Source organism: Geotrypetes seraphini, chromosome 9, assembly GCF_902459505.1.
Source record: "Geotrypetes seraphini chromosome 9, aGeoSer1.1, whole genome shotgun sequence".
Taxonomy (NCBI): Eukaryota; Metazoa; Chordata; class Amphibia; order Gymnophiona; family Dermophiidae; genus Geotrypetes; species Geotrypetes seraphini.
The window spans coordinates 125,866,926-125,883,529 of record NC_047092.1 but is presented as its reverse complement, the minus strand read 5'-3'; the positions used below and the strand labels follow the sequence as shown (position 1 = coordinate 125,883,529).

Sequence of the window (16,604 nt, the reverse complement as noted above, 5' to 3'; positions counted from 1 at the left end):
TATCATGACCACATAAGTTCTGTTGTTAAAACCTGCTTCTTCAAATTACGTATCATCCGCTCTCTCAGTTCTATTTTAAATACAGACTCAATTAATATCCTAATCCACTCATTAGTCATTTCACATTTAGACTATTGTAATTCTCTTCTTAATGGTCTACCTCAAAAAGAAATTCGACGCTTACAACTCATACAACATACAGCAATCAAATTAATAAATAAAAAAGGCAAATTCGAACATGTCACTCCTCTCCTTAAGGAGGCTCACTGGCTCCCTATCACTCACCGTATAACTTATAAAATTATTCTCCTCTCTTTCAAAATTAAAAACTCTCACTTACCTTCATTTCTTGATAAATTATTAATACCCCAAAGTTCACCTCGTTCTTTAAGATCTACTGATCAAAAACTTCTCTATATACCATCCTTAAAAGAATCCTATTACACTAGAAAAACTAATTTCGCAATAACAGCACCCACCTTATGGAACTCTCTCCCTCAATATCTTCGTGATGAACTACAACTACCAAAATTTAAGGTCAATCTCAAAACTTTCCTTTTTCAAGATGCATACGATAAATCCTAATCTTAAATAATAAATTTTTTTTTTATTTATTTTTTTTTAGAGCAGTCCACCTTCTTCTTTATTATGCCCCCACCCCTTACGTGTCATCCCCTTTTCCCTCTATATCCTTTTTTCTTCTATAATTATGTAACTTTTTCCCACCTCCCCATCTTTCCTCACTTTCTAGTTTGTCTGTAAATGTCATACGTGTACACTCTATCTACTCTTTTACACTCTTTTTTTATTTCTCTCTACTTTATATTAAATTCTTTTTTATTTTATTATTATATAATTGTAAACCGGTCAGATATTCATTTTATGATCGGGTTATTAAAAACTAATAAACTTGGAAACTTGGAAACCCAGAGGGTGGTGGATAAATGGAATGTGCTTCCAGAGGCTGTGGTAGACAGGAGCACATTACAGGGCTTCAAAGAAGGTTTGGATAGGTTCCTAGAGGACAAAGGGATTGAGGGGTATAGATAGGAGTAGAGGTAGGTTATAGGGATAGGAGTAGAGGTAGGTTATTGGGATAGGAGTAGAGATAGGTTATAGAGCTAGTCAGGGATCACTGCTTAGGCAATGGGCCTGATGGGCCGCCGCGGGAGCGAACCGCTGGGCGAGATGGACCGTTGGTCTGCTTCAGCGGAGGCAACTTCTTATGTTGCAATCATTGCTTTAATACTTCATAGTTCCTCAAGCATCTGAAGGTGTGGTTGGTTCTGCCTTTTGCCTTTTAGCTTTTCCTCCAGGGTTTGATGTTGCCTCAGTTTTGGTTTGCTTGATAGAAGTCATTGTTGAGTAGAATTAGGTGTATCAGCTTCTGAGGGAAAAGTTTTAAATCACTTTAAAAATACTCTGCAGATGCCTAGGAGTGGGAGCTCAACAGTTATCTGTCTATGCAGCTGTGTCTCCAAGTTCCGGAATCTGGAATGTGTTTTATTGAAAATGGGAATGGGCTTGATATTTAGAACCTGGATGTCAAAAAACTATTCACAAATCATCTTAGGCTTGTGTGAGTTAATGGGGGGGGGGGGGGTGTAATTCCATCAAGTCTTTCCTATCTAGGGGACTAAACAGGGATGTTTGCTTCAGTGATGGAGCCTCAAGCTTCAGCAATTCAGGCGTACCCTGATATTGAGGACATAAGAACATAAGCAATGCCTCTGCTGGGTCAGACCTGAGGTCCATCATGCCCAGCAGTCCGCTCACACGGCGGCCCAACAGGTCCAGGACCTGTGCAGTAATCCTCTATTTATACCCTTCTATCCTCTTTTCCAGCAGGAAACTGTCCAATCCTTTCTTAAATCCCAGTTTCTTACTTCGCTGGTGACTGAATTGAAAGCTTACTCCCATGCTTTTCGTTTTAAGCTAAACATGAAGAAGACTGAGGCCTTTAAGCTTAAAATTGATTTGTCCACTTTACAGAGACTTCAGTCTCCCCCCCCCCCCTTTGCAGTGGGTTTCAGGAGAGTTTAAATATTTAGGCATTTGGTTGCAATCAGATTATGCTTTTATATGAGATGAATTATCCAAACTTTTTTTTATATAAGGCTAATTTGGATCACTGGAAACTCCAAACTTAGGGGAAGATTCTCAAATGTTTGTGGTAAAATCTGATGGGCTGCTGTCATGGACACTACTGTAATGATTCCAAAAAGGCGAGTCATTCTTAAAACCACATGTACAAATGAAGGTCGCTAAATTTGCATGTGCCAGTCGCTGGTGATAGTGATCGGCACAAGCACAGAATAAATGTGTGTAAATAAAAACCCAAATTGAAGATTGGCAGGAGGGATGCATGCTCACTACCTCCTGCCATCATACAACAAACCCCGATGCCCCTTACCCAGTCCACTGCATTGACCACCAGGCTACTCCAGAGACCTGCTTGCTGCTCTAATAAGACTGCCCAGAACATCTGAAGTAAAGGATGACATGGGGACCGTTTACCATGGTAAACCATGGTCACCGCAGTAATGTGGACATTTGCAACTGGTTTACCGCAGGAATGGGGACAAGACCTTTCACCACCCTGTGGAAGCGGTGAAAAGTCTTGCTCCTGTGGTAAAAAAAACTTGCACCTGTGTCAGTCTCGGCAGTTCTTCCCTAGCTCTTCTTGGGCCTATTTTACCTTCAGGAGCCAGCCATGCCACAATGAAGACAGAAGGAACCCAAAACCAAAGACTAAGACCAATGTGATTTGAAGAATAAAATTACTAGAAACATAGAAAGATGACGGCAGATAAGGGCCATATAGCCCATCAAGTCTGCCCTTGATGGGCAGACAACAAAAGGTAGAGAGAAAAATTTATTTTATATTTTGTGATTAGAATATTTCAGATTTGAAATATGTATCCTGATAGAGCTGGTATTAGACATAACTGGGAACTGCAAAGCTCAGGCTGTGATTCTTTAGCTTCCAGCTGGCTTAGGGCTCTCTCTCTGACCAGGGAGCAGTTGCCCTAGTTGCTCTCCCCTAACACTTTTCCTGCCATGTGTGACTGAAGTATTCTGTTAGCTTGATTTTTCTATGTAGCATTCTGTATTAATTTTGGTTTGTTCAATTTTCACAATAGTGGAGGGGATATTTGTGAAAGGGAGGGGAGATGGGGGTTTTGTTGATCTTTGTTCTGTATTATTTCTGTTTATAAAATGACAATTGTACAGAATAGTCTCTCTTTATACTTTAATAAAATAAGTTCAGTATAAGATCATAATTATTTGAGGCTTCTTCGGGTGGGATCTGACAATTTGCAGGGCGGGGTTGGAGTGGGAACGGTGATAAATTTTTATTTTTTTCTTTTCCCCATGTCATTCTCTAATCTGAAGCTATCATAAAGGCAGGTATGTAACGTTTCATTTATATCTTTGGGAGATGGGAGGGGGTTAGTGACCACTGGGGGAGTGTGTGCGAGGGGCAGTGCTGTACTAGTTACTATATATTTAAAAAAAGTAACTAATTACCATTACTAATTACATGGGATAAAAAGCAACTACTATGTTTCCCTGAAAATAAGAGTCTTAATAATTTTGGGTCCAAAAAACGCACTAGGGCTTATTTTCAGGGTAGGTCTTATTTTTTCCATGTACAGTGATCAGCTCTCCCTTCCTCTCCTTCACCCCAGTTCTTCCTCTTTCCTTTCTCTCCCACACATGTGCAGCATCTTTCCTCCCCTCTCACCCATCCCCTTGTGCCTTTCCTCTGGGATTCCTAACCCCCCTCTGCGCCAGTTACCCACCAAAATTGAAAAGGATACCTTGGCCTTCTTCCCTCCCCAGCAGAACTGGCTAAGCATACGATGTAGGATCTTAATGTCCGCAAATATATCGGAAGAATTTGTAGACAGTACAACCATCTAGAAAAGTTAACCATTTTATAAAGACTAATGCTCCCCATAAGAGATAAAGGAAGGACTTTCTATCCCTCCCTCCCATCCCTTATGCAGCAGAACCTTTGCATAGCTTCTATCCCTCCCTTCTTCCCCTGCAGCAGAACCCTTGGGCAAGCATCTCTATCCCTCCTCCCATGTAGCCGAACCCCCGATGACCCTTCCATCTCTCCCTCCCATTTGAACACTGCCGACCCTCCCACCACAGAGACATACATACCTCCCTCCTAACAGCAGCATCGGCTGCTTTGTGGCCTTCTCCTGCTGGGGCCTTCCCTGTGCCGCATTGCTGCTGACATCAGGGATGCGGCAGAGGGAATCACCAGCGGGAGAAGACTGTTGCCGATGTTGCTGTTAGGAGGGAGGTATGTAGGTCTCTGCAGTGGGAGGGTCGGCAGCCGTTCAGTTGTACAGTGGGGGGAAGCACTGCTGCCAGTGAATCCAGAGACATTCGCGTTAGGCTTCTGGGGTCGATATAACGAAGGCTTATTTTTGGGGTAGGTCTTATTTTCAGGGAAACACAGTAGTTACTGATTTCACTTACTCTTCACTAAACGTAAATAGTTACTAAAAAAATTAACTAGGTAGCTTAGTTACTTTGTTCATTAATTATAACTATATGAACATTACAGCAATGAATACTTTATTTTCAAATGAGTTTTATTGGCTCTGAGCATTTAAAAGCATTTCAAAATGCTAGTTGTTTAAAATGTTCCTGCGTGGTATAAAAATCTGTCCACCAATGCTGAATGAGTCTCTCCACTGGTATGCTTGATGGAAGGCTCGTATTCTTCAGAATAAATACTTCTTTTACAGTTGGATAGGACTGGAGACTGAATATATCACGGACAGCATTATTCAAGAAGAGGTCTCGTTCCGACTGTACAGCGTTGTCCCCTTTATTTGATTCTTAGAAGCAGAAGCTGGTGTCTTCACTGGATGGTGCTGCATTAGGAGGAGTTTGCAGCGTCAGCCTGAGCCTGCATTGCTTGCATCAGCAAGTATTTGGTATGAGCTCTGGCAGCATCTGACTGGATCCAATGTGTACAGTAAGAACCTTGTGAGTCAATACGGTTTTGCCTGGTGGAAGATTAGTGACCAACTGAATGAATTCTAGTGACTCGATCACTGAGAAAGCTAGCATGTCCCCAACAACAAAATTTGTGATGAGATCATTGACCCTTTTCTGTCACACAATGATGTCCCTATTATTGACCCATGAAGCAGCCAAAGTTTGCTTTTTCTTTGGCAGGGATTCTGATGCATCTGATGAAGAATAGCTTGCTGATCCCTTCAATGAAGACAATTTGTTATGTGCAGCCGTGTGGACATTTGCAGGTGCTTCTTAAGATTTGCTGTAGGTCTGCTTAGAGCTTGCATTGTGATTATCATTTTTCTCCATTGTGGGCTTACTGAGGGTTAGGCAACAGTCAGCAGTCATCCCCTTAACGGCCACCTGGAGAGTCCCAGGACTCTGACAAGGTACTTTTCCAATCCACAGGTCTTGTCACTGCCTCCTTTTTTATCTCAGGGTGAGAATATCTTTTATCCACAGTTGTCCTTCTTGGAGGCTTCCTTTTGGAAGGGGAGAGGGGACTTCCCCCCCCTCCCCAGTCTGGGTTCTCTCCCCAGTGTTTAGGGCCTCTTAGCCACTGCAGAGACCCTTTTTATTACTAATAACAGTACATGCAAATGAGTTTGCAAATTAGTCCCTTAAGTATGCAAAAACAGTCCAGCCTTTTATGAAGCAATTTCAGTTCAGTAGAGCCCATTTGGCCATCACAATGTATAATCAGTACATGGGTAGTTACTGTAATGCACTGTGGCGAGGCAAGAGAAAGAAGTTGAATTGGAGGCTTAATGAGTAAAATAGCACGAATGGAAATTTGTCATCAATTTTTGCATGCTATGTAAACAGTAACGCAAAAGTAGCTTGTAAATTTTGGTAGTAGTTACTAAATGAAGTAACTAGTTACTTAATTTAGCTGATCTGGAAAGGGGCTTAAGGCTCTGATTGGCCAGATGTTTAAGGCCCTGGGGCTGTTAAGTAAATTGGATCAATCAGAGCCTTAGGCCATTCCCTAGCGCATCCCAGGATGCATTGGGGAAAGGAAGGCACATAATTTTGAAGATGCGGGCCTGCTAACCAGAGGTAGGAGGCATCCCTGGGGCTGGCCTTTGTAAACAAGGTAAGGGGATGGAGGGGTTGTTGGAGGTACAAGGGCAGCAGCGGGAGTGGGCATCCTTCCTGCCACTAGGGGGGTGTCTTGGGGAGATTGCTTGGCAGTGGGAGGGAGTGGAAGTTGGGGTTGCTTGACGGCGGGAGGGAGTGGGCATCTCTCTTGCTGCTGGGAGGATGTCGGGGGGAGGAGAAGGGGGGGTTGGTGGGAATGGGCATCTCTCCTGGTATCAGGGGGGCATGCTTAACGGCAGTGGCAGGAGGAGGGTCGCTTGAAAGCGGTGGTGGGAGTGGGCATCCCTCCTGCTGATCTTTGAGTTGGGGTATTCTTTTATTTTATTTGTGCATTTATTCTGCACATGTACCGATTGCTATCACCAGCGATTAGCACACACAAATTTAGCAACCCTCTGCCAACCTCATTTGCATGCATGTTTTTAAATAATGACTCGCCTTTTGAAATCGTTACACTAGCGGCCGCAATAGAGACCCGTTGGATTTTACTGCCAACATTTTAGAATCTTCCCCTCAGCCAGGCTCCTTAGCCTATTCAGAGGCATCCATGTTGGATCTTACCATCAAGACCGTTTTCCTTGTAGCCATTACATCAGCTGCAGGTCCTGTCATGCAGGGAGCCCTTCCTCAAGATCACAAAGGCGGGAGTTTTCTTGTGCATGGTTCTGTTCTTTTTCCCGAAGGTTGTTTCAGTATTTCATATCAATCAAGAGCTAAGATTACCAATGTTCCAGACCACAGGGTCAAAGAAATACGACTAGATTCTGAGAAAGCTGGATATGAGGAGAGTCCTCCTACATTTGGTGGAGGTTATTAATGAGTTCCGACTGTCTGAGCATCTATTGGTGCTCACCAGTCAGGCTAGATGCGGTAGACCGGGGTCTAAGGCTACCATCTCAAGATGGAGACAGATGGCCATCTCGTCAGCATATGTTGCCGCCTGGGGCATGCAATCGCCAGTCTCCTTGAAAGCACATGTCATAAGAAGTGTGGCTTCTTTGTTGGCAGAAGCTTGGACTATTTTGCCCAGGGAAATGTGTATGGCAGCGACCTGGTCCACTCTGCATAAGTTCTCCAAGTTCTACAAACTGAAAGTGGCAGCACGGGAGGACACTGTCTTTAGGCCCTCAGTGTTACGAGCAGGCGCAGAGGTCCTTTAGTGTATGCACTGGGGCAGACCGCCGCTCCCATCCCGCCCTAGGTACACCACTGTTGGTAATAAATTTTCTAGTAGATAGGTGTGTCATTCTGGACAGTAAGGTTTCCATTTCAACTCCTCCTTCGCCAGAGGGCTGTGCTGCCCCCTTCAGGTTTTACCAAAGCAGACAATATCCCTATATAGTAACACATAAGGAGGGGTATGGGAGACTCCTCAAACTACAGATCTGTTCTGCTCTGAAAGTGTAACAAACATGTTAAGCATTTTAAATGAATAATCAAAATAACAAATCAGGAACAGTTATGGAGCTCAAACATTATCCCCATGTGTTATAGCAATAGATCATTCTTCATACCCTTGCGGTCTGACATCAAAATCTCAGTTTTAATGCCAAGCTCATTGAGACAGTAGGCAGAGTGTAAATAACTGATAGGGCAGGGTTTCAAAATGTAACATCTATCTATAGAACCCAATATCTTTTTCTAGAGCAGGGGTGTCCAATGTCGGTCCTCGAGGGCCGCAATCCAGTCGGGTTTTCAGGATTTCCCCAATGAATATGCATGAGATCTATTAGCATACAATGAAAGCAGTGCATGCAAATAGACCTCATGTATATTCATTGGGGAAATCCTGAAAATCCGATTGGACTGCAGCCCTCGAGGACCGACATTGGACACCCCTGTTCTAGAGCAATAGGTGTGTCATTCTGGACAGTAGGGACATACAAAAGCAATCCCAGAACAGCTGACATACTGGGTCTGGAACCTCCCACCCTACTCTACCGCTGCTGCTTTCCTAAAACAGCAGCAGTGGCAATAAACTTTTAAATTCAGTTATCATGGGACCTTGCTGCACCTCCCTGTGGCTGCCGGTCCACCCCCTCTTACTTGTTCTGGAGCAGAGTCGGCAGCTATGGGGCGGTGCAGCAAGATCCCGTGATGACTGTGGCTGCTGGCTCTGCTCTAGAACAAGTATGTGATGTTGGAGGGGTGGACCTGCAGCTGCGCAGAGGTGCAGCAAGGTCCTGTGATGACTGCAGCTGCCATCTCTGCTCCGGAACAAGTAATTGACATCGGAGGGGATGGACCAGCAGCCACAGTCATTGCGGGACCTTGCTGCACCTCCCCGCTGCTGCCAGTCCACTCCCTCCACCATCACTTACTTGTTCTGGAGCAGAGTGGGCAGCTGGGGAGATGCAGCAAGATCCTGGGATGACTGGATTTAAAAGTTTTTTTTTTTTTTACTGCCGCTGCTGCTAGTTGGAGAAGCATACAGCAGTAGTGGGGAGATACTAGATAGCATTAGAACAGAGGAAGAGAGAAAGGAGCAAGATACTTGTATGGAAGGGTGGTGGAGGGAGAGAGAAGGGAGCAGGATACTGGTATGGAAGAGTGGTGGAGGGAGAGGAAGGGGCAGATGCTGATGGATTTGGTCAGCAGGGAAAGGGGAGAGAGACATAAGGGGGAAGGATACTGGATGGAATTGGGTTGAAGGGGAAGAAAGGGAGCAGATGCTGATGGAAATGGGGAGAAGGGAGAGACAAGGGACAGATGCTGATGGAAGAGGGGTGGATGGAGAGAGAGAAAGGGAAGACGTATATTAGTGGGGAGAGTAGAGGGGGAGCAGATGCTGGATGTAAGTGTGGTTAGGAGAGAGAAGGGAGCAGATGCTGGATGGAAGTGGGGAGGAGAGTGAGAAACAGGGGAGCAGATGCAGGAAGAAAGTGGAGAGAGAGAGAGGGGAGCAGATGTTGGATGGAAGTGGGCACTTGTATTTCGCCTAGAAATTCATTGATAGGCAATTTATATCAAATTTTAATAAAATTTGAAACTTTCTGTCAAGTTTATTAAGATGCTGAATGGAAGGGGTAGAGAAAGAAGGCACATGATGGAAGGAGGGGATAAATAAAAAGAGGGCACATGATGGGGGAGAAGAGGATTGAGATAGTGAAAAATTGGAGGGGGTTAGGGAAAGACGTGGCATGCTGTAGGTAGACAGTGAAAAGGGAAATTGATGACAGGGTAGAACGTACTTAATCTAGACAGATGCAGAAAATAAATTGAGAAGGAAGATAAGGGAAGGGAGAAGAGAGTTAAATGCCAGACCCTGGGGGTGTGGGAGAGGGAAGGCGAGGAGAGAGATGCCAGATCATTGGAGAAGGGGATGGGAGGGAAGGGAAGAAGATGGATGCCAGACCAATGGGGTGAAGGGAGAGATGGAAGGGGGAGGCATACAGTTTCTGGAAGGGTCATAGAAGGAGCAAAGATGCCATATGGAAGGAGCAGAAAGAGGATAATGGATGAATACAAGAGAGTGACGAGAAGATGAGGAAAGCAGAAACCAGAGATGACGGTTGAAAACATTTTTCTATATATTTTTTTTGCTTTAGGATAAACTAATATTGTAGCTGTGTTGATAAATGTTTATAAATAGAAAATGGAAATAAGATTATTTTTATTGGGCTGATTTTAATACATTTTTGACTAATTCAGAGACCAAAACCCTTTCCACAGGTCAGGACAGGATACTGTAACAGCAGTATACTTTACTGACCTGAGAAAAGAGGTTCTAGCCGCTGAAAGCTAATTGAAAAATGTACGCAGCTTCATAAAAGGGGAGTTATTTGTTAATTTGTAAAATGATGATTTCTTTAGAGCGAGGAACAGATAATGGTTATTGTGGAATTCTATGAACATCGAAGCTGATATTGCCATGGCAGGTGCTAAAAACTATGCTAGTTTTGTAAAAAAAAAAAAAAAAAGAGGTGGGTGTGTGTGTGTGTGTGTGGGGGGGGGGGGGGCAGTTTGATTACATATTCCATAGTGGGTGAAGGTTTTTTTGTGTTTGTGTATAGGAAAGACATGGTTCTCTGTTTGCATTGACTGTGCAGGCCTAATCTGTTCTAGTCTGACTTTAGTTTTACAATAGGTGTATTGTTCTCTTGCTCGTTGCAATATAGTAAGATGCTGCCTTTTCCTAGGTACAGGCTGGCGTGAAGTGTAGATTGTTACTAAAAATCATGTTTTTCATGCAAATATGCTCAGACAGAGGTTCTGTCACAATACAGTACTAGAAAAAATATGCTCAGACATAGGCAAAAACAAGGGGCCGAAGCCCCAAGCATGTCGCCTCACCACCCAGTTTTTGCATACATTTCAATATTGTGAAAATGCTTTTCTTCGCTGCCCACAGCAGTAAAAACTGTTCTTATACCACTAGGAACTTTCCAAACAAAAGACTTATCTTAGTCAGAGGTTCCGACGTGGCCCGTTTCGATCCTGCAGTCAGGAAACCGAATTACTGTATAAATTTAAAAAAACTCACAGGGTGGTGGTGTCTCAAAAATGTTAGAGGACGTTTCTAAAAAGCTAACTCCTCCACTAATTGTGGAGCAGTTAGCGTTTTAGAAACGTCCTCTAACTTTTTTTAAAAAAACATTTATAATTTGATTCCCTGACGCAGGATCGAAACGGGCCACGTCGGAACCTCTGACTAATAAGTCCTTTTGTTTGGAAAGTTCCTAGTGGTATAAGAACAGTTTTGACTGCTGTGGGCAGCGAATAAAGCATTTTCACAATATTGAAATGTATGCAATGACTGGGTGGTGAGGCGACATGCCCCTTGTTTTTGCCTCTGTCTCTGAACATATTTTTCTAGTATATTGTGACAGAAAAAAACGGAACCCCATTACCGGTAAGCTCTACATAGGACCGACTTTTGACGCAAAACTAATCGAGCTCCGTAGAGCTAACGCGATAGGCCAGACCCGCTTGAACTCTGACCCAGAGGTGCGTTGGAGCATGCGCAGTCTTAGTCTCGTCGTAGTCTATGTGCGCCATATTGGGCCCTCAGGAGTAAGGGGAAAAAAATCGTCGGGAACTTTTCTGGTTTTACAGGCTTGCTCTAGTACACTGTCAGCAGCTGCAGTCCGGGAATTCCTGACACGTAGCAGAGGCGAGCTCGCCTCGCGTGACCAGAGAAAGTGGAGCGAAGTGCTGCTCCAGGTGTGGCGCTGTCTCTCCCGCTTGCGGCGAAGAGAGTTACCGTGGAGACCATCAGATCCTGCCGTGAGCCCGGCAGGAGGTAGCAATGGAGGCGGAGTATTACAGCGGAGAGCAGTCAGGTAACCGGAGGGAGGGAGCTTAAAGATAAAGGGTCAGATGATTGGGGTTGTGCTTCCACTCAGTCTCCCCGCACTGATTTTTGTCCTGCCACATTTCCCATGATTGGGCATGTGTTTTCCTCGTGAGATTTCTTTTCGGGGGAGGGGGGGGGGGGGGTAATCTTTTCCAACAATCTTTTCCTTTTATTTAAGAGCCGCAGCTATAGTATTGGGACCCAGTTTTTAGAGAGCCAGTATTAGTTATTCAAGTCTGGTAATTGGTGGGTAGTTATCAATCCTGACAACTTTGGCACGAAGATTTTGCATCAGTTGCCATAACGACACATTAAGTTATTAAAAGGGCAAATATTTTACAAAGTAGTAAGAATAGTAAGTTAATATTACAATATAGTTTTGGTGATATTTTGTATTGTTCCTGTTTAGATTATTGTGCTATTTAAAACAAGCTGGTGTAGGCAGGTCAAGCAGCAATAATACATTTTATCTTTAAAGAAGTTTATGAAATCGCGAGTGGTTATATTCATTCAGACAGTTTTCTGAAAATTTTGGCAAGAGTCATGGAAGTCTCAAATTATTTCATTGACATTGTTTTGAGTCATTTTTGTGATGATGACTCCTGTTTTCCTTAGATGTTGTTGTTAGATGGTGTTGAAGTGCTAATACATAAAATAAATATTTGGGAGTATTGGATTCTGCATTGTCCATGAAACCTCGAGCAAAATCATTGGTGTCATGTGCTTTCTTCAAACTAAGGTTATTACAGAAATTAAGAGATTTTCTTTTAGCAGGCGAATTTCAAACTGTAATCAGTACAGTTATAACACCAATTTTGGACTATTGCAATGTGCTGTACTTCGGATTACCAAAATATGTAGTTTAAGCCTTGAAATTAGTCCAAAACGCAATGGCATGTGTGATGGTCAGTGCTGCCAAATCTGAACATGACACTGATTTTGGTTCGGTTGCACTGGTTGCCTATGCAAGCCTGAATTGAATTCAAGGTGCTTTGTTTGATCTATAAATTAGTTCATTTATAATGCCCATCAGCAGTAAGTAATATATTTACTGAATATCAACCAGTGAGGAATTTGCGATCAGAGGATCAATTGTGTTTGGAGGTACCCTTCTTGAAACAGCTGAGATGTGTTGACGAACCATGTTAGCAGTTCAGGGTGCAATATTATGGAACAATCTACCTCTTGAAGTAAAGAAGGCATCAACGTTACTGATGATGGAGTTATTCAGACACAGATTTCTTCCTGATTTTTTTTTTGACAGTAAGAAGGTTGTTTAGCAAGCAGTTATTTTATAGTGCTGTTGTACAATATGTGTGATATTTTATTTGCATTTTAACTATGAATGTTATTCTGTAACTCGTACAGAACTAGAGGATGGCGCGAGTAATAAATTTTTAAATGAGTGATGTCATGAATGACATTGCAGGTTGCTTTTAAGCAAGTAGATTTTGTTCCTTATGTAGTTGTTCATGGCACTGCTTGATAGTAGTAAGTGAACACTATTTCCTCTGAGGGACTGAAGCTAGTCCTGTATTGATTTTCTATATACTTAAAGATCTTAATATGTGTACTTTGGAGGAAAGGAGGAAGGGTGGAGATATGATAGAGATATTTAAATACTTATGTGGCATAATTGCGCACGAGTTAAATCTTATTTGAAAGGAAACTCAGGAATGAAAGGGCATAGGATGAAGTTGAGGTGGACATAGGATGAAGTTAAGAGGTGATAGGATCAGGAGTAATCTAAGAAAATACTTTTTTACAGAAAAGAATGTAGATTGTGTGGAATAGTGCTGCCCGATTCAAATTGATTCACCACTTCACTTTGGTGAATTGATTTGTTTCCTTAAAAAATTGAACTCACTAATTCAGTTAGTCTCCTCTGGGTCTCCTAAAGCAGCAGTGAACAAGTTTCTCCAGGCCTGCCTGCCGGGGCCTTTCCTCTGCTGCATCACTGATGATGCGACAAATGGAAGCCCTGGCAGGCAGGCCACAAGCAGCCTGTTCACTGCTGTTGTTGAGTTCTCACGGGGGGTGTCAATCAGGAAGTGCTGCAGGGGGATGGGAGGGAGGGAGGAATGGAATTCCCTTTTGTCGTGCAGAATATTGCTGCAGCAGCTGTGCCGGTATCAAATCTTGTCAGGTTGCGGTATCGGTGGCAAAGCCCACGTTTTGCCTGCCATTGACACGGAATTCTGTTCGTGGCAGAAGGGAGACTTCCGGGTTAGCAGCAGGCAGCATTTGAGAGTCACTGCCAAAACTACAAACTGAAAAAGCAAACCTTGGAATACAGGGGAGTATAGGAAGGAAAGTTGGTGGCACAGGGGGAGGGAAGGGGTGAAAGGAACATCAAGAAGAACAGTTATTGGTACAGGGAGAGGGAAGGAAGGAAAGAAAGGAACTTCAAGAAGGAAAGCTGGGTGGGGGGGAGAGATGAGAGAGAGGAAAGTGGTGGCATTGGGGGAGGGAAGGGGTAAAAGGAACTTCAAGAAGGAAAGCTGGGGGCACAGGGGAAGGGAAAAGGAAGGAAAGCTGGTGGCACGGGGAGGGAAAGATAGTGGCACAGGGGGAGGAGAGGGAGACATGCATGATGGGAGAGGTTGAAATTGCACATAATGGCGGGGAGGAAGGGAAAAATGGGATAGAACGGTTTGATATAGGACACAAGGAAGGGAGAAAGAGAGAGGAATTGGACATGGGGGTAGTTGAGAGAGGAAGAGAGATACACGGGAGGAGGAAGGGAAAAACTTTAGTGATCAGATCTTAAACGACATAGCCCCTCTGAAAAAACGTAAAAAAAGACAACATTCATCAGACAGCTGGTACGACACTGACTTAATGGCCTTAAAGCGAGAATTACGCAAGTTGGAAAGAACATGGTGCAAACCAGGGAAAGATGAGGATAGACTTACTTGGTGACTAAAGATTAAAGAATACAAAGTAATGATCAAAGAAAAGCGTAGCAAACAATACTCACAAAAAATTAATTCTCCTACTTTAAACAGTCACAAACTTTTCAAAATAGTCAATTCTTTGTTTGCTATTGAATCCCACAAGTGCCCCAATACAGACTCCTCACCCCCTGTGGCGATCTTAGCTGACTTTTTCGCTACAAAAGTCCACAAATTGAAATCGTCCCTTACAAGTCCAAACATAGATTTATCTATCACGCTTACTGCCTTAGACAAAGAAGGTACAGCTGTTGACATGATCTGGAACTACTTCGAAAACCCAGACTGGAGCCACTTCCTCAAGCTTTACTCAAAATATGTAAAAATCCAGTTGCCTATTGGACAACTGCCCACCAACCATTATGAAAACAGCTCCTATCTCCTTCAAGGCTAAACTTTTTAGCTGGATCTCTTCATGCATGCATACCGGTAAATTCCTGGAGGATCTCAGGCATATCCTCGTGACTCCTATTATCAAAAACCCAAAGGAGTCCGTTTCCTTGACGGACAACTACAGACCCATTGCCAACATACCATTCTTTCTTAAATTAATGGAAGGTCTGGTTAACATCGACCTCACAAAATACTTAGAAGTTCAACATCCTACATTATTCTCAATCTGGCTTCCGAACAAATTACAGCACCAAAACAGTTTTGGCCTCTGACGGACTATCTTTTCCATCTGTTTTCCCAAGAAAAAAGCGCACTGGTACTGCAGTTTGATTTGAGCAGTGCCTTCGACCTTGTCGATCATGACCTCCTGCTTAGGTGCCGTGATTCCATCGGCATTTCCAGACAGGTACTAAATTGGTTCACGGGTTTCCTAAAAAAACACACTTACTAGGTATACAGCGAAGGAACCTACTCTCAAGCGTGGTCCAATCCCTGTGGAGTGCCAAAGGGCTCCCCACTCTCACTCTACATGGCATCACTGGAAAATATGTTATCCGATTTAAAACTGAAATCGTACGTATATGCGGATGATATAACAATTATTATTTCCATAACCTCATTGACCCAAGAGACAGAACAACTCATCTGTCCTTACCAAGGTTGAACATTGGACTAAGCACTCCAAACTAAATCCCAAAAAACCCAAGATTTTCTTGGCAAGTCCCAATAACAAGATCATGAACACCTCCTTGAGACTAAACGGATCAGACTACCTAATTAATCCCACAACCAAAATCCTTGGCATCATCCTGGACCGAAGCCTGATGTTTGAAGATCACACTAATGCTCAAGTCAAAAAATGCTTTCTCTATGGAAACTTTGTACCATTAAACAATACTTCGATTTTCTTTTCCTTTCGACTGCTGGTTCAATCCCTGATCTTAAGTACCTTAGACTACTGCAACATTATATACTTGGGATCTCTCAAAAAACCCATCAAACGACAGTCGTCCAAAATGCTGCAGTCCATCTCAATTATGGCCTCAAGAAATCAGACCATGTAAGCCCATATTACAGAAAACTACACTGGCTGCCTATGGAAGCAAGGGTCTTAAGTTTGCTTGTCTTTGCTTCAAAACCATGACAGGTTCATCCCCAACCTATCTGTCTCAACAGTTCGAATTCCCAGGCACAACTAATACACGCAGTACCTACTTGTTAGCTTTTCCATCCCTAAAGGGCTGCACCTACAAGAAATACCTTGACAGAACACTTTCCTTCCAAGCAGGCAAATGGAATAAATGTTTAACCAACTTCATCTCAAACGCACTCCCGTACCAAACGTTTAGAAAGTCAATAAAAACCTATCTCTTTGACAAATTTCTCTGACCCCACTTCAACCTGATGTATTCCCAATACACTTCCGGATAAACCTGACTAAACTTAACAAGCCAATGTAAATTCAAAAGTTCGCTGTAATGTTGCTGTGTGTATACAGTCTCTTACCTTGTAAACCGGTTAGAACTGTTTGGGTATGGCGGTATATAAAAATAAAGTTGTAGTAGTAGTAATAATATGTCAGGCTCGAGTGTGGGGAGGAGATCCTGGACTATAAAGGTGGAGGAAGGAAGATTCTGAGAATAGTAGAACCCTGAGGGGAGGAGATGGTGACGAGGAAACAGATAAGAGGATAGATATAACAGAGAGGGTAAAAATATGGTAATGGAGGTACATTGAAGATGAAAGGGAATGAGATGGAGAATGCGAAAGAAGATGGAAATTTGATAGGTAAGTGAAAAGAGGAGAAGGGT

At 43.2% G+C, this 16,604-nt stretch overlaps 1 protein-coding gene across 3 annotated transcripts in view; it reads left to right on the top strand.

Annotated features, from left to right (window-relative positions):
- Positions 1-16,604, top strand: part of IWS1 (interacts with SUPT6H, CTD assembly factor 1) — a 278,708-nt gene that overhangs the window by 12,509 nt on the left and 249,595 nt on the right. The window contains exon 1 of one of the 3 annotated variants that reach the window (XM_033957616.1): positions 11,114-11,432. The exons of the other annotated variants lie outside the window; for them this stretch is intronic. Within the exon in view, the coding sequence (XP_033813507.1) occupies positions 11,399-11,432 (34 nt within the window). The 5' untranslated portion in view covers positions 11,114-11,398. Of the gene's footprint in view, positions 1-11,113; positions 11,433-16,604 lie in introns of those variants that run through there. 3 annotated transcript variants of the gene reach the window in all.